Raw genomic sequence first — 12,935 nt, 5'->3', positions numbered from 1 at the left:
CATGCACTTTACAAACCCTTGAATTAACCTATACACACTCACACCTACACACTCACACCTACACACTCACACCTACACACTCACACCTACACACTCACACCTACACACTCACACCTACACACTCACACCTACACACTCACACCTACACACTCACACCTACACACTCACACCTACACACTCACACCTACACACACACACCTACACACACACACCTACACACACACACCTACACACACACACACACCTACACACTCACACCTACACACACACACACACCTACACACACACACTTCTGAAACTCACCTACATACTTATACACTAAATGTTAGTGGCATTTCTGAGTGATTTTTCTGTGTCCCCCAGATGAACTTGAAGAGATGCTGAACCCCATAGGAACCATCCAGACCAACCCTTACACTGAGAACACTACAGCACTCCACATCCACCTCCCTGACTACAACCCTCACACCATCCTTTTCCCCCCCTTCGACAAGGTGAGGACACACACACACTGACGTATTCAAACATGCTTATCATTATGAAGTATTTTGACCACTGATGTGGATGTGTGTGTGGTCTACCTCTGCAGATTCTGGAGAAAGCTGCAGAGATCGCCGGGTCCAGCGACTGCTTGCCCATGGTACTGTCGTGAGTTCCAACAACTCAAACACTTACACACATACATATGTACTTCACACACAAGTGCTCCCTTTACTCCAGAGCAGCAGGCGCCAGGCATGTTGCAAGCATTTCTAGGACAGAAAGCAGACACCAAATGTGTCAGAGGGGAGGATATTGCTATGACTGGTTTCCAGGCAACCCTGATCCAGGGTGGTGTTGGCAGGCTGGTGCACTATCACAATAGTGTCTCTCGGAGGAATCTGAGGCTAAGATCAGCCCTCCTGTTCCACAGACACACACACAGAGAGACACACACACACACACACAGTCTTGTACAGCTAACCTTGTGGGGACACACAATTCAGTCCCATTCAAAATCCTATTTTTCCTTACCTGTACCCCCACCCTAACCGTAACCCTAACTTAAAAATCGAACCTTAACCCTAGCTCTTAACCTTTAACATAATTCTAACCCTAAACTCCCTAGAAGTAGCATTTGACTTTGTGGGGACCAACAAAATCACCCACCCTAAAGCCCCTGTGGAACAGGACACACAGTTATGTAACACCGTGTGAAGCAGAGGGCTTGCCAAAACATGTCCCTTGCAGAGAGGTGTGTGTGTGGTGGAGGTTTTCTTACGGTCTCAAGCTTCAAGCTCTTATTCTGTCGACTAACAATGTTTCATTGTTGATCCACAAAGCAATCAAACATGCATGCAAGTACAGATCTATTTGTATTTAACTGATGGTGGAAAGGATTACATGCAGTGTACTCTGATTCCAGATCTGTGGTTAATGGTGACTGCTCCCTTTAGCACCCCTTGCTACTCCTCTGTACGTAATGTGATTTCTTACCCTGTGCTGCCACCTAGAGGTGACTGACCACCTCTGCTGTTTCCCCACAGGGCCGAGGCGGTAAGAAGTTCCACATTGAGCTGAAGGAGATCATGGAGAGGGACCCTCTGTCCCAGCTGTGTGAGAACGAGAAGGACCTCATCTGGACACTACGCTACGACTGCATGGAGAACTTCCCCCAGTCACTGCCCAAACTGCTGCTCTCCGTCAAGTGGAGCAAACATGAGGACATGGCCCAGGTACATACTGTGCCACATGAACCTGTCTTGTGTTTTTTAACACACTCAGTTTCTTCTCAAGGGCAATAAACTAGTGTGCCTCAATGATCAGATCCTAAATGAACCCCTAGCCCATACCACTATGCCCCTCATCAGTCCCCTTCAAATATCTGCTGTGCTCCTGTATTGGTTATTAATCATAGTGAATGATCGGTCTCTCAGCTTCAGGCCTTGCTGCAGATCTGGCCCAAGCTGAGTCCCAGGGACGCTCTGGAGCTGCTTGACTTTAACTACCCAGACCAGTACGTCAGAGAGTACGCTGTGGGCTGCCTGAGGGATATGAGGTAGTCCACACACTCACATACACGCTCACACATACAAATGCACACATTCCTATTCCTAGTTCACTTACTGTTGTAATGTCTTACTCACTATCTCTTCCTCTCCCCCCTCTCTCTTTTTCTCTCACCCCCTCTTCTGCTCCTGCTCTCTACCCTCTTCCTCTCTCTTTTCCTCTCACCCCTTTTCTGCCCCCTGCTCTCCCCCTCCCAGTGATGAGGAGTTGTCTCAGTACCTGCTCCAGCTGGTCCAGGTGTTACGTTATGAACCCTACTATGACTGTGCGCTCACTCGCTTCCTGCTGAACAGAGCCCAGTGCAACCGCAACATAGGACACTTCCTCTTCTGGCATCTCAGGTGAGAGAGAGCCATGTGCACGTGGTGTGTACATGAAAGATAATGTGTGTAAGTGTGTGTGTGTGTGTGTGTGTAAGGGTGTGTTTCTAAGGGGTGTGTGTGTGTAAGGGTGTGTGTATGTCACGATCGTGTTGACGTGAAAGAGAGGACCAAGGCGCAACATGACTTGAATACATCTTCTTTAATTATAACGACGAAGAATAACACGTAACACTTATACACACTAACAAAAACGACAAACGATCGTGAAACCTAAAACGCAAGTGCACACACAAACTACTTACGTCGACATATACATATACAATGACCCACAAACAGCTAAAGCCTATGGCAGCCTTAAATATGGCTCCCAATTAGAGACAACAGAAATCAGCTGTCTCTAATTGAGAACCCATTCCGGCCACCATAGACTTTCCTAGACAACTACACCCAACATAGACACAGCTAGACACATACACTCAACACAAAACCATAAACTACAACCAACACCCCCTCTACCATATAATACCCCAAAATACACACATACCCCATGTCACACCCTGACCTAACTAAAATAATAAATAAAACAAATAATACTAAGGCCAGGGCGTGACATAACCCCCCCCTTAAGGTGCGAACTCCGGACGCACCAGCACATAGTCTAGGGGAGGGTCTGGGTGGGCTTCCTTCCACGGTGGCGGCTCCGGCACTGGTCGTGGTCCCCACCCCACCATAGTCATAAGGGGCAGCACCGGGATAAGGGGCAGCACCGGGATAAGGGGCAGCACCGGGATAAGGGGCAGCACCGGGATAAGGGGCAGCACCGGGATAAGGGGCAGCACCGGGATAAGGGGCAGCACCGGGATAAGGGGCAGCACCGGGATAAGGGGCAGCACCGGGATAAGGGGCAGCACCGGGATAAGGGGCAGATCCTGGCTGGATGACGGCTCCGGCGGATCCTGGTTGGACGGCTCATGGCTGGCTGACAGATCTGGCTGCTCATAGCTAGCTGACGGATCCGGCTTCTCATGGCTGGCAGACGGATCTGGACGCTCATGGCTGGCTGACAGATTTGGACGCTCATGGCTGGCTGACGGCTCTGGCAGATCCTGTCTGGTTGGCGGCTCTGGCAGATCCTGTCTGGTTGGCGGCTCTGGCAGATCCTGTCTGGTTGGCGGCTCTGGCAGATCCTGTCTGGTTGGCGGCTCTGGCAGATCCTGTCTGGTTGGCGGCTCTGGCAGATCCTGTCTGTTTGGCGGCTCTGGCAGATCCTGTCTGGTTGGCGGCTCTGGCAGATCCTGTCTGGTTGGCGGCTCTGGCAGATCCTGTCTGGTTGGCGGCTCTGGCAGATCCTGTCTGGTTGGCGGCTCTGGCAGATCCTGTCTGGTTGGCGGCTCTGGCAGATCCTGTCTGGTTGGCGGCTCTGGCAGATCCTGTCTGGTTGGCGGCTCTGGCAGATCCTGTCTGGTTGGCGGCTCTGGCAGATCCTGTCTGGTTGGCGGCTCTGGCAGATCCTGTCTGGTTGGCGGCTCTGGCAGATCCTGTCTGGTTGGTGGCTCTGGCAGATCCTGTCTGGTTGGCGGCTCTGGCGGATCCTGACTGACGGGCGGCTCTGGCGGCTCCTGACTGACGGGCGGCTCAGACGGCGCTGGGCAGACGGGCGGCTCAGACGGCGCTGGGCAGACGGGCGGCTCAGACGGCGCTGGGCAGACGGGCGGCTCAGACGGCGCTGGGCAGACGGGCGGCTCAGACGGCGCTGGGCAGACGGGCGGCTCAGACGGCGCTGGGCAGACGGGCGGCTCAGACGGCGCTGGGCAGACGGGCGGCTCAGACGGCGCTGGGCAGACGGGCGGCTCAGACGGCGCTGGGCAGACGGGCGGCTCAGACGGCGCTGGGCAGACGGGCGGCTCAGACGGCGCTGGGCAGACGGGCGGCTCAGACGGCGCTGGGCAGACGGGCGGCTCAGACGGCGCTGGGGAGACGGGCGGCTCAGACGGCGCTGGGGAGACGGGCGGCTCAGACGGCGCTGGGGAGACGGGCGGCTCAGACGGCGCTGGGGAGACGGACGGCTCAGACGGCGCTGGGGAGACGGACGGCTCAGACGGCGCTGGGGAGACGGATGGCTCTGGCCGGATGAGGCGCACTGTAGGCCTGGTGCGTGGTGCCGGAACTGGAGGCACCGGGCTAAAGGCACGCACTTTCAGGCTAGTGCGGGGAGAAGGAACGGGGCATACTGGACCCTGGGGACGCACATTAGGCCTAGTGCGTGGGGCCGGAACTGGTGGTACCGGACTGGGGACACGCATCTCAGGGCTAGTGCGGGGAGCAGCAACAGGATGCACAGGACTCTGGAGACGCACAGGAGGCTTAGTGCGTGGTGCCGGAATTGGTGGTACCGGGCTGGAGACACGCACCATAGGACGAGTGCGTGGAGGAGGAACAGGGCTCTGGAGACACACTGGAAGCCTGTTACGTGGTGTAGGCACTGGTGGAACTGAACTGGGGCGGGGAGGTGGCGCCGGAAATACCGGACCGTGCAGGCGTACTGGTTCCCTTGAACACCGAGCCTGCCCAACCGTACCTGGTTGAATGCTCCCCGTCACCCGACCAGTGCGGGAAGGTGGAATAACCCGCTCCGGGCTATGTAGGCGAACCGGGGACACCGTGCGTAAGGCTGGTGCCATGTATGCCGGCCCGAGGAGACGCACTGGAGACCAGACGCGTTGAGCCGGTATCATGGCACCTGGCTCAATGCCCAATCTAGCCCTACCAGTGCGGGAAGGTGGAATAACCCGCACCGGGCTATGAACACGTACAGGAGACACCGTGCGCTCTACTGCGTAACACGGTGTCCGCCCGTACTCCCGCTCTCCACGGTTAGCCTGGGAAGTGGGCGCAGGTCTCCTACCTGCCCTCGGCCCACTACCTCTTAGCCCCCCTCCCCCCCCCCAAGAAATTTTTGGGTAGTACTCGCGGGTCTCCAGCCTTGCCTCCGTGCTGCCTCCTCATATCGCCTCCTCTCGGCTTTCGCTGCCTCCAGCTCTTCACGAGGGAGGCGATATTCTCCCGGTTGCGCCCAAGGTCCCTTACCATCTAAAATCTCCTCCCATGTCCATGAATCCTTAATGCCTTGATCCTGTTGCCGCTGGTCATGTTGCTTGATCCGGATTTGGTGGGTCATTCTGTCACGATCGTGTTGACGTGAAAGAGAGGACCAAGGCGCAACATGACTTGAATACATCTTCTTTAATTATAACGACGAAGAATAACACGTAACACTTATACACACTAACAAAAACGACAAACGATCGTGAAACTTCAAACGCAAGTGCACACACAAACTACTTACGTCGACATATACATATACAATGACCCACAAACAGCTAAAGCCTATGGCAGCCTTAAATATGGCTCCCAATTAGAGACAACAGAAATCAGCTGTCTCTAATTGAGAACCCATTCCGGCCACCATAGACTTTCCTAGACAACTACACCCAACATAGACACAGCTAGACACATACACTCAACACAAAACCATAAACTACAACCATAAACTACAACCTCTACCATATAATACCCCAAAATACACACATACCCCATGTCACACCCTGACCTAACTAAAATAATAAATAAAACAAATAATACTAAGGCCAGGGCGTGACAGTGTAAGGGCGCGTGTGTGTGTAAGGACGTGTGTGTGTATGTGTAAGGGTGCGTGTGTGCGAATGGGTGCGTGCGTGTAAGGGTGCGTGCGTGTAAGGGTGCGTGCGTGTAAGGGTGCGTGCGTGTAAGGGTGCATGTGTGTGTAAGGGTGCATGTGTGTGTAAGGGTGCATGTGTGTGTAAGGGTGCGTGTAAGGGTGTGTGTGTGTGTGTAAGTAAGGGTGCGCACGCGTGTGTGTAAGGGTGTAAAGATTCAAAATACATTTTCCTCTACACAGGCTGTATTCTTTTGGTGGTGTGTGTTCCGTGAGGTCATGTGCATTAACCCACCCCAGGTATGACTGTCACTGTAACTGTAGGGTGACTGTGCTGCCCCCTGTAGGTCAGAGATGCACATGCCAGCCGTCGCTGTCCAGTTCTCTCTCATTCTGGAGGCTTACTGTCGCGGCAGCATCCCACACATTGAGGTCCTGAAGAAACAGGTAAGGACCCCGACACGGGCGTGCTCACGCCTTGACTCCAACCTTAACCTGTGAATGAATCACTACAGTACATCTAATTCTGTCACCACCTCTAATTCTATAGTTTCCCTTCAGTTCAGAATGGGGTTATTTATAAAGAAGTCAGATGACAGCAGCCTGACTTCTGGCCTCTACTGCTTCCTGTTCACTGCTCTCCATCCCTTCTCTCCTTCCTGTTTTGGAATTAGCTACCACACTGTGGGATGTTTCAGGAAGCCCATGCTGTCATGCGTAGCATCTGTGTCGGATTTGAAAGGCAATACAGCAGTGGTGTAATTTCATAATAATTACATTGCGTTGCTTCTATGTTGTAACCACATTCCGCCCCTCTCTACATCTAGGTGGAGGCTCTGAGCAAGCTGAAGTCTGTAAATGAGCTGATCAAGCTGGGCACCATCAAGAACGCCCGCAGTAAGACTAAGGAGGCAATGCTCACCAAAGAGGCCATGATGACTTGTCTGAGACAAAGTGGCTACACAGAGACCCTCTCTGACCTGCACTCTCCTCTCAACCCCAGTGTCCTGCTCTCTGGAATCAAGTAAGGGCCAGGGGGAGAGGGTTAGATGGGAGTGGAGAGGGGCATGTGGATGACTATGATTTGACTCTCTCTTGCTCTATTTTTTGCTTTTCTCCCCTCTTTCAACCCTGCCAGTGTGGAGAAATGTCGGTACATGGACTCTAAGATGAAGCCTCTGTGGATCGTCTACAACAACAAGCTGCTGGGAGGAGACACCCTGGGAATCATCTTCAAGAATGGAGATGGTACAAGGGGGTTGGATCTAACATTAACATGTTAGTCATTTAGCAGACGCTCTTATCCAGAGAGACTTACATGAGCAATTAGGATTAAGTGCTTTGCTCAAGGAGACATCAACCAATTTTTCACCTAGTCAGCTGGGGGATTCGAACCAGTGACCTTTCAGTAAATGGCCCAATGCCCTTAACCGCTAGGCTACCATCCTCTAAGAGATGAAATGTAAGATCACTAAAGTTCAGGGGGAGAGAGCGAAGGAAGAATAGTGAGGTCAAGATGGAGGGATGTGTATTATGGAAGGTGATTTGAAGCTGGAAGTATGAATGAAAGACTCATCTCTCTTTCCAGACCTGAGACAAGACATGTTGACACTGCAGATCTTGAGGTTGATGGACCTGCTATGGAAGGAGGCCAATCTGGACCTTAGGTGTGTATATTAATGTAAAAGGTATGTGTCCTCAGTCAGAATCTGTCAGTAAGGCTTGTTTGTTCCTGTTCTCTGTAGGGAAGCTGTGTTGGGGGGGAGGGTCCCTTAATCACCCCCTGCTAGCCTGACCTCTACCTCCCCACATCCATACCCCCAGAATCACACACCCACTACCCGCTTCTCATCCTAATCAAATCCACATACACTAGCGCTCGCTCTCATACTCTAACACACACACACACACACACACACACACACACACACACACACAGTCTAACACATCTGGAGCTGAGCAGTGTGTGGGATTGTTTTGACAGTTGAGCTGGGGGGCAGGCTATTAGGTTACAGGGACAAGGGTTCAGAGAGCAGAAGGAGCTCTGCAGAGAGGATCATAAAACCACTGTGATGTGTTGTTTGGAGTGTGATCATGCGTACGTTCTGGTCACGTGCTGAGACAGAGCCGGGGAAAGGAAACAACATGGAGATAATTATAGGGTGCATCTCAATGGTGTTGATGATGATTCATTGGAACAAAATGTGTCTGTGCAGAATCGTGCCTTACGGTTGCCTAGCGACTGGTGACCGGTCAGGGCTGATCGAGGTGGTGTCGTCGGCAGATACCATCGCCAACATCCAGCTGACCAGTAGCAACGTGGCGGCCGCCGCAGCCTTCAACAAGGATGCACTGCTCAACTGGCTCAAAGAGAAGAACTCTGGGTAAGACCACACTTTGCCAACGGGTTTGTTTGTTTCTTACACCAGGGCTCTTTCTCAATGTGACTTTCCAAAAGTTCTGTGTATTACTGACCTATTTCATAGATATGTAACTGTATGTATATAACAGGCAACATGTTAGTGAGTTGCTATGCTTTGGCGGTGCAAACCCAGTGAAGATCCCACTTGGCCAACACTTTATTTTGTGTTTGTGTACTATGCAGAGATGCTCTGGAGAAGGCGATCGAGGAGTTCACCCTGTCATGTGCAGGCTACTGCGTGGCCACCTACGTCCTGGGGATCGGTGACCGTCACAGTGACAACATCATGGTCCGCAGCACTGGACAGGTGGGTAGAGTTGCTCCCCTGTACGACAGGCTAAATCAGAGGTTCATTTATGGAGTCTTTTAATGGAATCAAGTTCTTACATTGTGTGTGTGTGTGTGTCTCAGCTCTTCCACATAGACTTTGGGCATATCCTGGGGAACTTCAAGTCCAAGTTTGGCATCAAGAGGGAACGCGTCCCCTTCATCCTGACCCATGACTTCATCCACGTCATCCAACAGGGAAAGACGGGCAACACTGAGAAGTTTGGCAGGTGAGCTTCTGTCTCCTTTCATTACTCAGGTGATCCAGGCCGGGAAACACTATCTGTTGCCTAGCTTTTATCATTTATCTACTTGAGTAAATGTATTGTGAACTGAATGTGTGTGTTGTGCCTAGTTTCCGTAATTACTGTGAACAAGCCTACCTGATTCTGAGGCGGAATGGGAACCTCTTCATCACCCTGTTTGCCCTCATGCTGACTGCTGGACTGCCAGAGCTCACCTCTGTCAAGGATATACAGTACCTTAAGGTAATTCACACACGCACTATATAGTTGGCCACGTCACATGGGCTACAGTTTACATGTGGTACAGAAGTAATGTGTGTTATAAGAGTAGTTAAGTCTCCTTCTCCCCTGTAGGACTCTCTGGCCCTGGGGAAGACCGACGACGAGGCACTGAAACACTTCCGCCAGAAGTTTGACGAGGCGCTGAGAGAGAGCTGGACCACCAAAGTCAACTGGATGGCCCACAACGTGGTCAAGGACAACCGCTCCTAGAACAGACAGACATCCTGAAGCTGGAGGGTTCAAGGTCAGGGGTTAGGAGGGTCTGAGGTCTATCCAGGGCAGGGACAACTGTGATTGAGGGGGTTAAGGTGTTGCTAAGGGGTGAAGACCAGACAGGACTGGACTTGGGGCCTTAAAGAAGGGAACCTAGAAGACCATCTTAAACACACATGCTCTTACAGGCTAAAATCCCCCTCCCTTTGCCTTTCCTCTGGCTTTTGAAGCTGCTGTGTGCCTCCAGCCAGTCAAGCAATCCCATTGTCTCTCCCTGGTCTTGTGACATATATTTGTGGGTAATGTGGTTGCGTGTTTTGCACTCGCTCAGTGAGAGTCAGAGCCCAACACCTGAGCAATAGTGTGGCCTCTCCGACCCCCCCCCCCCCCCCCCCCCCTCATTGTAAATGGAAAGCCCCCATGGAGCCAGAACTAGACTGAACTAATGAGGAAGGGGACAGGAGTGGTTTCACCCACCTATCAGCAGGACTTCTGATCTGCCTTGTGTTGGACTTAAAGGGAGAGGTCAGGGTTGACCACACCCACTCCAGGCCTTGCACCAGACAGTTTGATTGACAGCACACGTAAAGACTGGGTGTGTAAAGACTGAGGACCAAAGCGGCTCACCCGTGTGTCTTTAAATAACACCAAAACGTGCACATGGCCAGAGGAAGTGGGTCTTATTGGACTTATCCTCACGAGGCCTCCAGTTCATCTTGAAAGTGTGCCTAAAAACTGGAACAGATTGTATCTTTTAGTTTTTTTCCATGAGTTATTTTATTGCCATTTAAGATTTAATTATATCTAAGATGTTTAAGATGTATATGTGCCAGACTACTAGAGAGAGAAAAGAGAGAGAGACCCTCTGATCCTGTGGTCTTGAGAAACGGAGTCACTCATGACCAAATTCTCTGGACGCCTCCTCCCGACAGCTAAACAAAAGTTTATGTGCAGGTTTTTCAACTTTACGCACTCCGCTGTCCTCCTAGTAGCTAGCTAGTTATTTCCCTCATTGTAACCTTAACAGAACTGCGGGAAAGCAGTGCTCAGCATGCTGGGGCAAAGAACACTGTGTAACACAGATTTGGCGTGCATGCTGTACGCTCCACACTGAATAGACCATCCCGGTGACATCCAGATGGTTACCAATATTATAATAGTTCTCATGAAGGCTGCTATCCTACGTGGAATAAAACAAACTGTAGGGAAAGATTTGGCTGAGTTAACATTCGCCAATTGATTTGGTGGTTTAGCTTTAGGGAAGAGGCATCCATGGGGGTGGGGCGGTTCAATTTGGTCACGCAGCTTCTGCCTTTGAGAAAAGGGGTGAATTGGACCATCAAACACTGGCACCATTTTAAAGAAAGGAGGGAGGGAGGGAAAGAGAGCTTAAAATGTTTCTAAAACTTTATTTTGTGTTCCTGCTTTGGAATGTGGATGTAACATTCCTGTGTTCCATTTTATCAAATCATGGTTGTTTTTGGGCAAACAGAACGGGCACAAAGGGTGAGTCATCACCACACTACCCCATAGAGGTATTATCACTACCCCATAGAGGTATTATCACTACCCCATAGAGGTATTATCACTACCCCATAGAGGTATTATCACTACCCCATAGAGGTATTATCACTACCCCATAGAGGTATTATCACTACCCCATAGAGGTATTATCACTACCCCACACTACCCCATGTCTTAGACAGACTTGCCTAAGGATGCCAGAACTAGTCTTTCAAAGCACAAAACTGCTCACATGATAACCACAATGAAAGAACTCACTAAGAAATAACTGAAACATGTAACTAAAATGCCTTTTAGGACCAAAACAAAGAGAGAACTTTGTCGTTTTAGGTTTGTTTTGACTGTTTTTAATAATCTGTTAAAAAATCGAATGTTTGTGTGAAAAATGTGTCTTTTTTTTTTAACGAGTATTTGTTTTTTAGATCAGCTGAAATGGGCAGAGTTTAGGACCTGTGGGAGGGGTTTGCCAGCAGAAGGCGTAACACTGCGATTCAAAGCTACTTCCTGGGTTTGTCATGAGGGGCTCTTCCAGTATCTGTGTTTTGATTTTGTGCAATATCTGTATAGGAGTCTACATGTATATTATGTAAATGATCCCTTGGGCCCTAATGCCTGAGGCTATAATGGTTGTCACTGTGGGTTAATGTGTATTGCTGCTGTATTTCTCACCGCTAGCCTTCTTAAGTTTCTCAGACACTGAATATTGTCAAATGTACAGGCTTTAATGGTTTTGCAGTTTTTTGTTTTCATATGTGTTTTATTAAAGTTATTTTCCATCTAACTGCATTTTTCTTTTGTAATAATACATTTTTGTGTGTTTGCGCGGGTGCGAACGTGCGTGTGTGCCCCTTCAATCACTGCAGTGCCAGCGAGTCTGTGTATAAGATGTGGTATATTTGCATAACAACTTGGCAGTGCACAGGGACGAGCACAGATTTGATCCCTGTGGCTATGGCACTGTGATGAATACAGATTGACTCCAGGCCCAGAGAGCCTGCATTCTTTCCACTGTGGTTGTGTGAGTGAAGGAGGGAGAGCACAGTGGGGCCCAGCTCTGCTCTGCTGGAGGGGACCAACATGCCTCTCTACTGATGGCATGTGGTGGTGATGCCATACATGGTGGAGTAGCCAATAACCCTTATTGCCAGGTTATGGATCCTGAATAGAACTTGGTTGTGGGTCAACAGCTACCTGGATTCAATCTGGAGATAGCAGGTCACAGTGCCATGTAGCTGTTAATAACTGCAAATGCCATGATTAATAGGTTGTTGTTTCTCTGCGAAAGGTGTCAGTGGGTATCTTGGCAACCTCCTATGAGCTGTCAAGTTGAACACAAGCTTGTTTTATCGGGTCAAAATTGATAACTGAAGGGGAAAAAATGCATGTGAAAATGAAGTGAAATAATTACATACAGCTTGTTCCAAGTCAGCAACACTCATTGACTCAACTACTACATGTGCTGTCATCTTTGATTGCAATGGCTAATTATGGTGCATTTATGGAATAACTACCATTCTATTATTTCCCCAGCACTCTAGCTTGGGTAATAGTTGTTTACTTCAAGAACTCTGAATTAAAAAGGGGAATGGTTGGGTAGATAGCCCCTTCCTCCCCTATTCAATTTTCTTCCTACACAGTTTTGTGTGTTTGTCCCCTATTCTCTGTCTGCAGTTGAAATAACTGGTCTTTTATATTGCTCTGTTTCCAGTGGCACTGATGGAGGCCCACTCACTCTGTCTGAATCTTCCTCCGGTACCATATTCTCGTCATAACACAGCTATAGGTCACTCTTGACGTCAGTGATGGCCAAACAGGTTGTTGTCAGAGGGCCTGTCTATCTTTCTCCTATGTATCCA

At 50.1% G+C, this 12,935-nt stretch overlaps 1 protein-coding gene across 3 annotated transcripts in view; it reads left to right on the top strand.

The window, feature by feature from the left end:
* LOC129831796 (phosphatidylinositol 4,5-bisphosphate 3-kinase catalytic subunit beta isoform-like) overlaps positions 1-11,860 on the top strand; it is a 78,239-nt gene extending 66,379 nt beyond the window's left edge. For all 3 annotated transcript variants that reach the window (XM_055895254.1, XM_055895253.1, XM_055895251.1), the window contains exons 11-24: positions 364-494; positions 590-640; positions 1,527-1,715; positions 1,917-2,038; positions 2,247-2,390; positions 6,414-6,513; positions 6,894-7,090; positions 7,205-7,314; positions 7,655-7,733; positions 8,283-8,450; positions 8,672-8,795; positions 8,900-9,045; positions 9,171-9,303; positions 9,415-11,860. In XM_055895254.1, coding sequence (XP_055751229.1) covers positions 364-494; positions 590-640; positions 1,527-1,715; positions 1,917-2,038; positions 2,247-2,390; positions 6,414-6,513; positions 6,894-7,090; positions 7,205-7,314; positions 7,655-7,733; positions 8,283-8,450; positions 8,672-8,795; positions 8,900-9,045; positions 9,171-9,303; positions 9,415-9,552 — 1,832 coding nt within the window. In that variant the 3' untranslated portion in view covers positions 9,553-11,860. The remainder of the gene's footprint in view (positions 1-363; positions 495-589; positions 641-1,526; positions 1,716-1,916; positions 2,039-2,246; positions 2,391-6,413; positions 6,514-6,893; positions 7,091-7,204; positions 7,315-7,654; positions 7,734-8,282; positions 8,451-8,671; positions 8,796-8,899; positions 9,046-9,170; positions 9,304-9,414) is intronic.
* Positions 11,861-12,935: the final 1,075 nt, after the last annotated feature.

This window comes from Salvelinus fontinalis, chromosome 33 (genome assembly GCF_029448725.1).
Source record: "Salvelinus fontinalis isolate EN_2023a chromosome 33, ASM2944872v1, whole genome shotgun sequence".
NCBI lineage: Eukaryota > Metazoa > Chordata > Actinopteri > Salmoniformes > Salmonidae > Salvelinus > Salvelinus fontinalis.
This window is presented reverse-complemented; position numbering and strand designations above follow the sequence as displayed.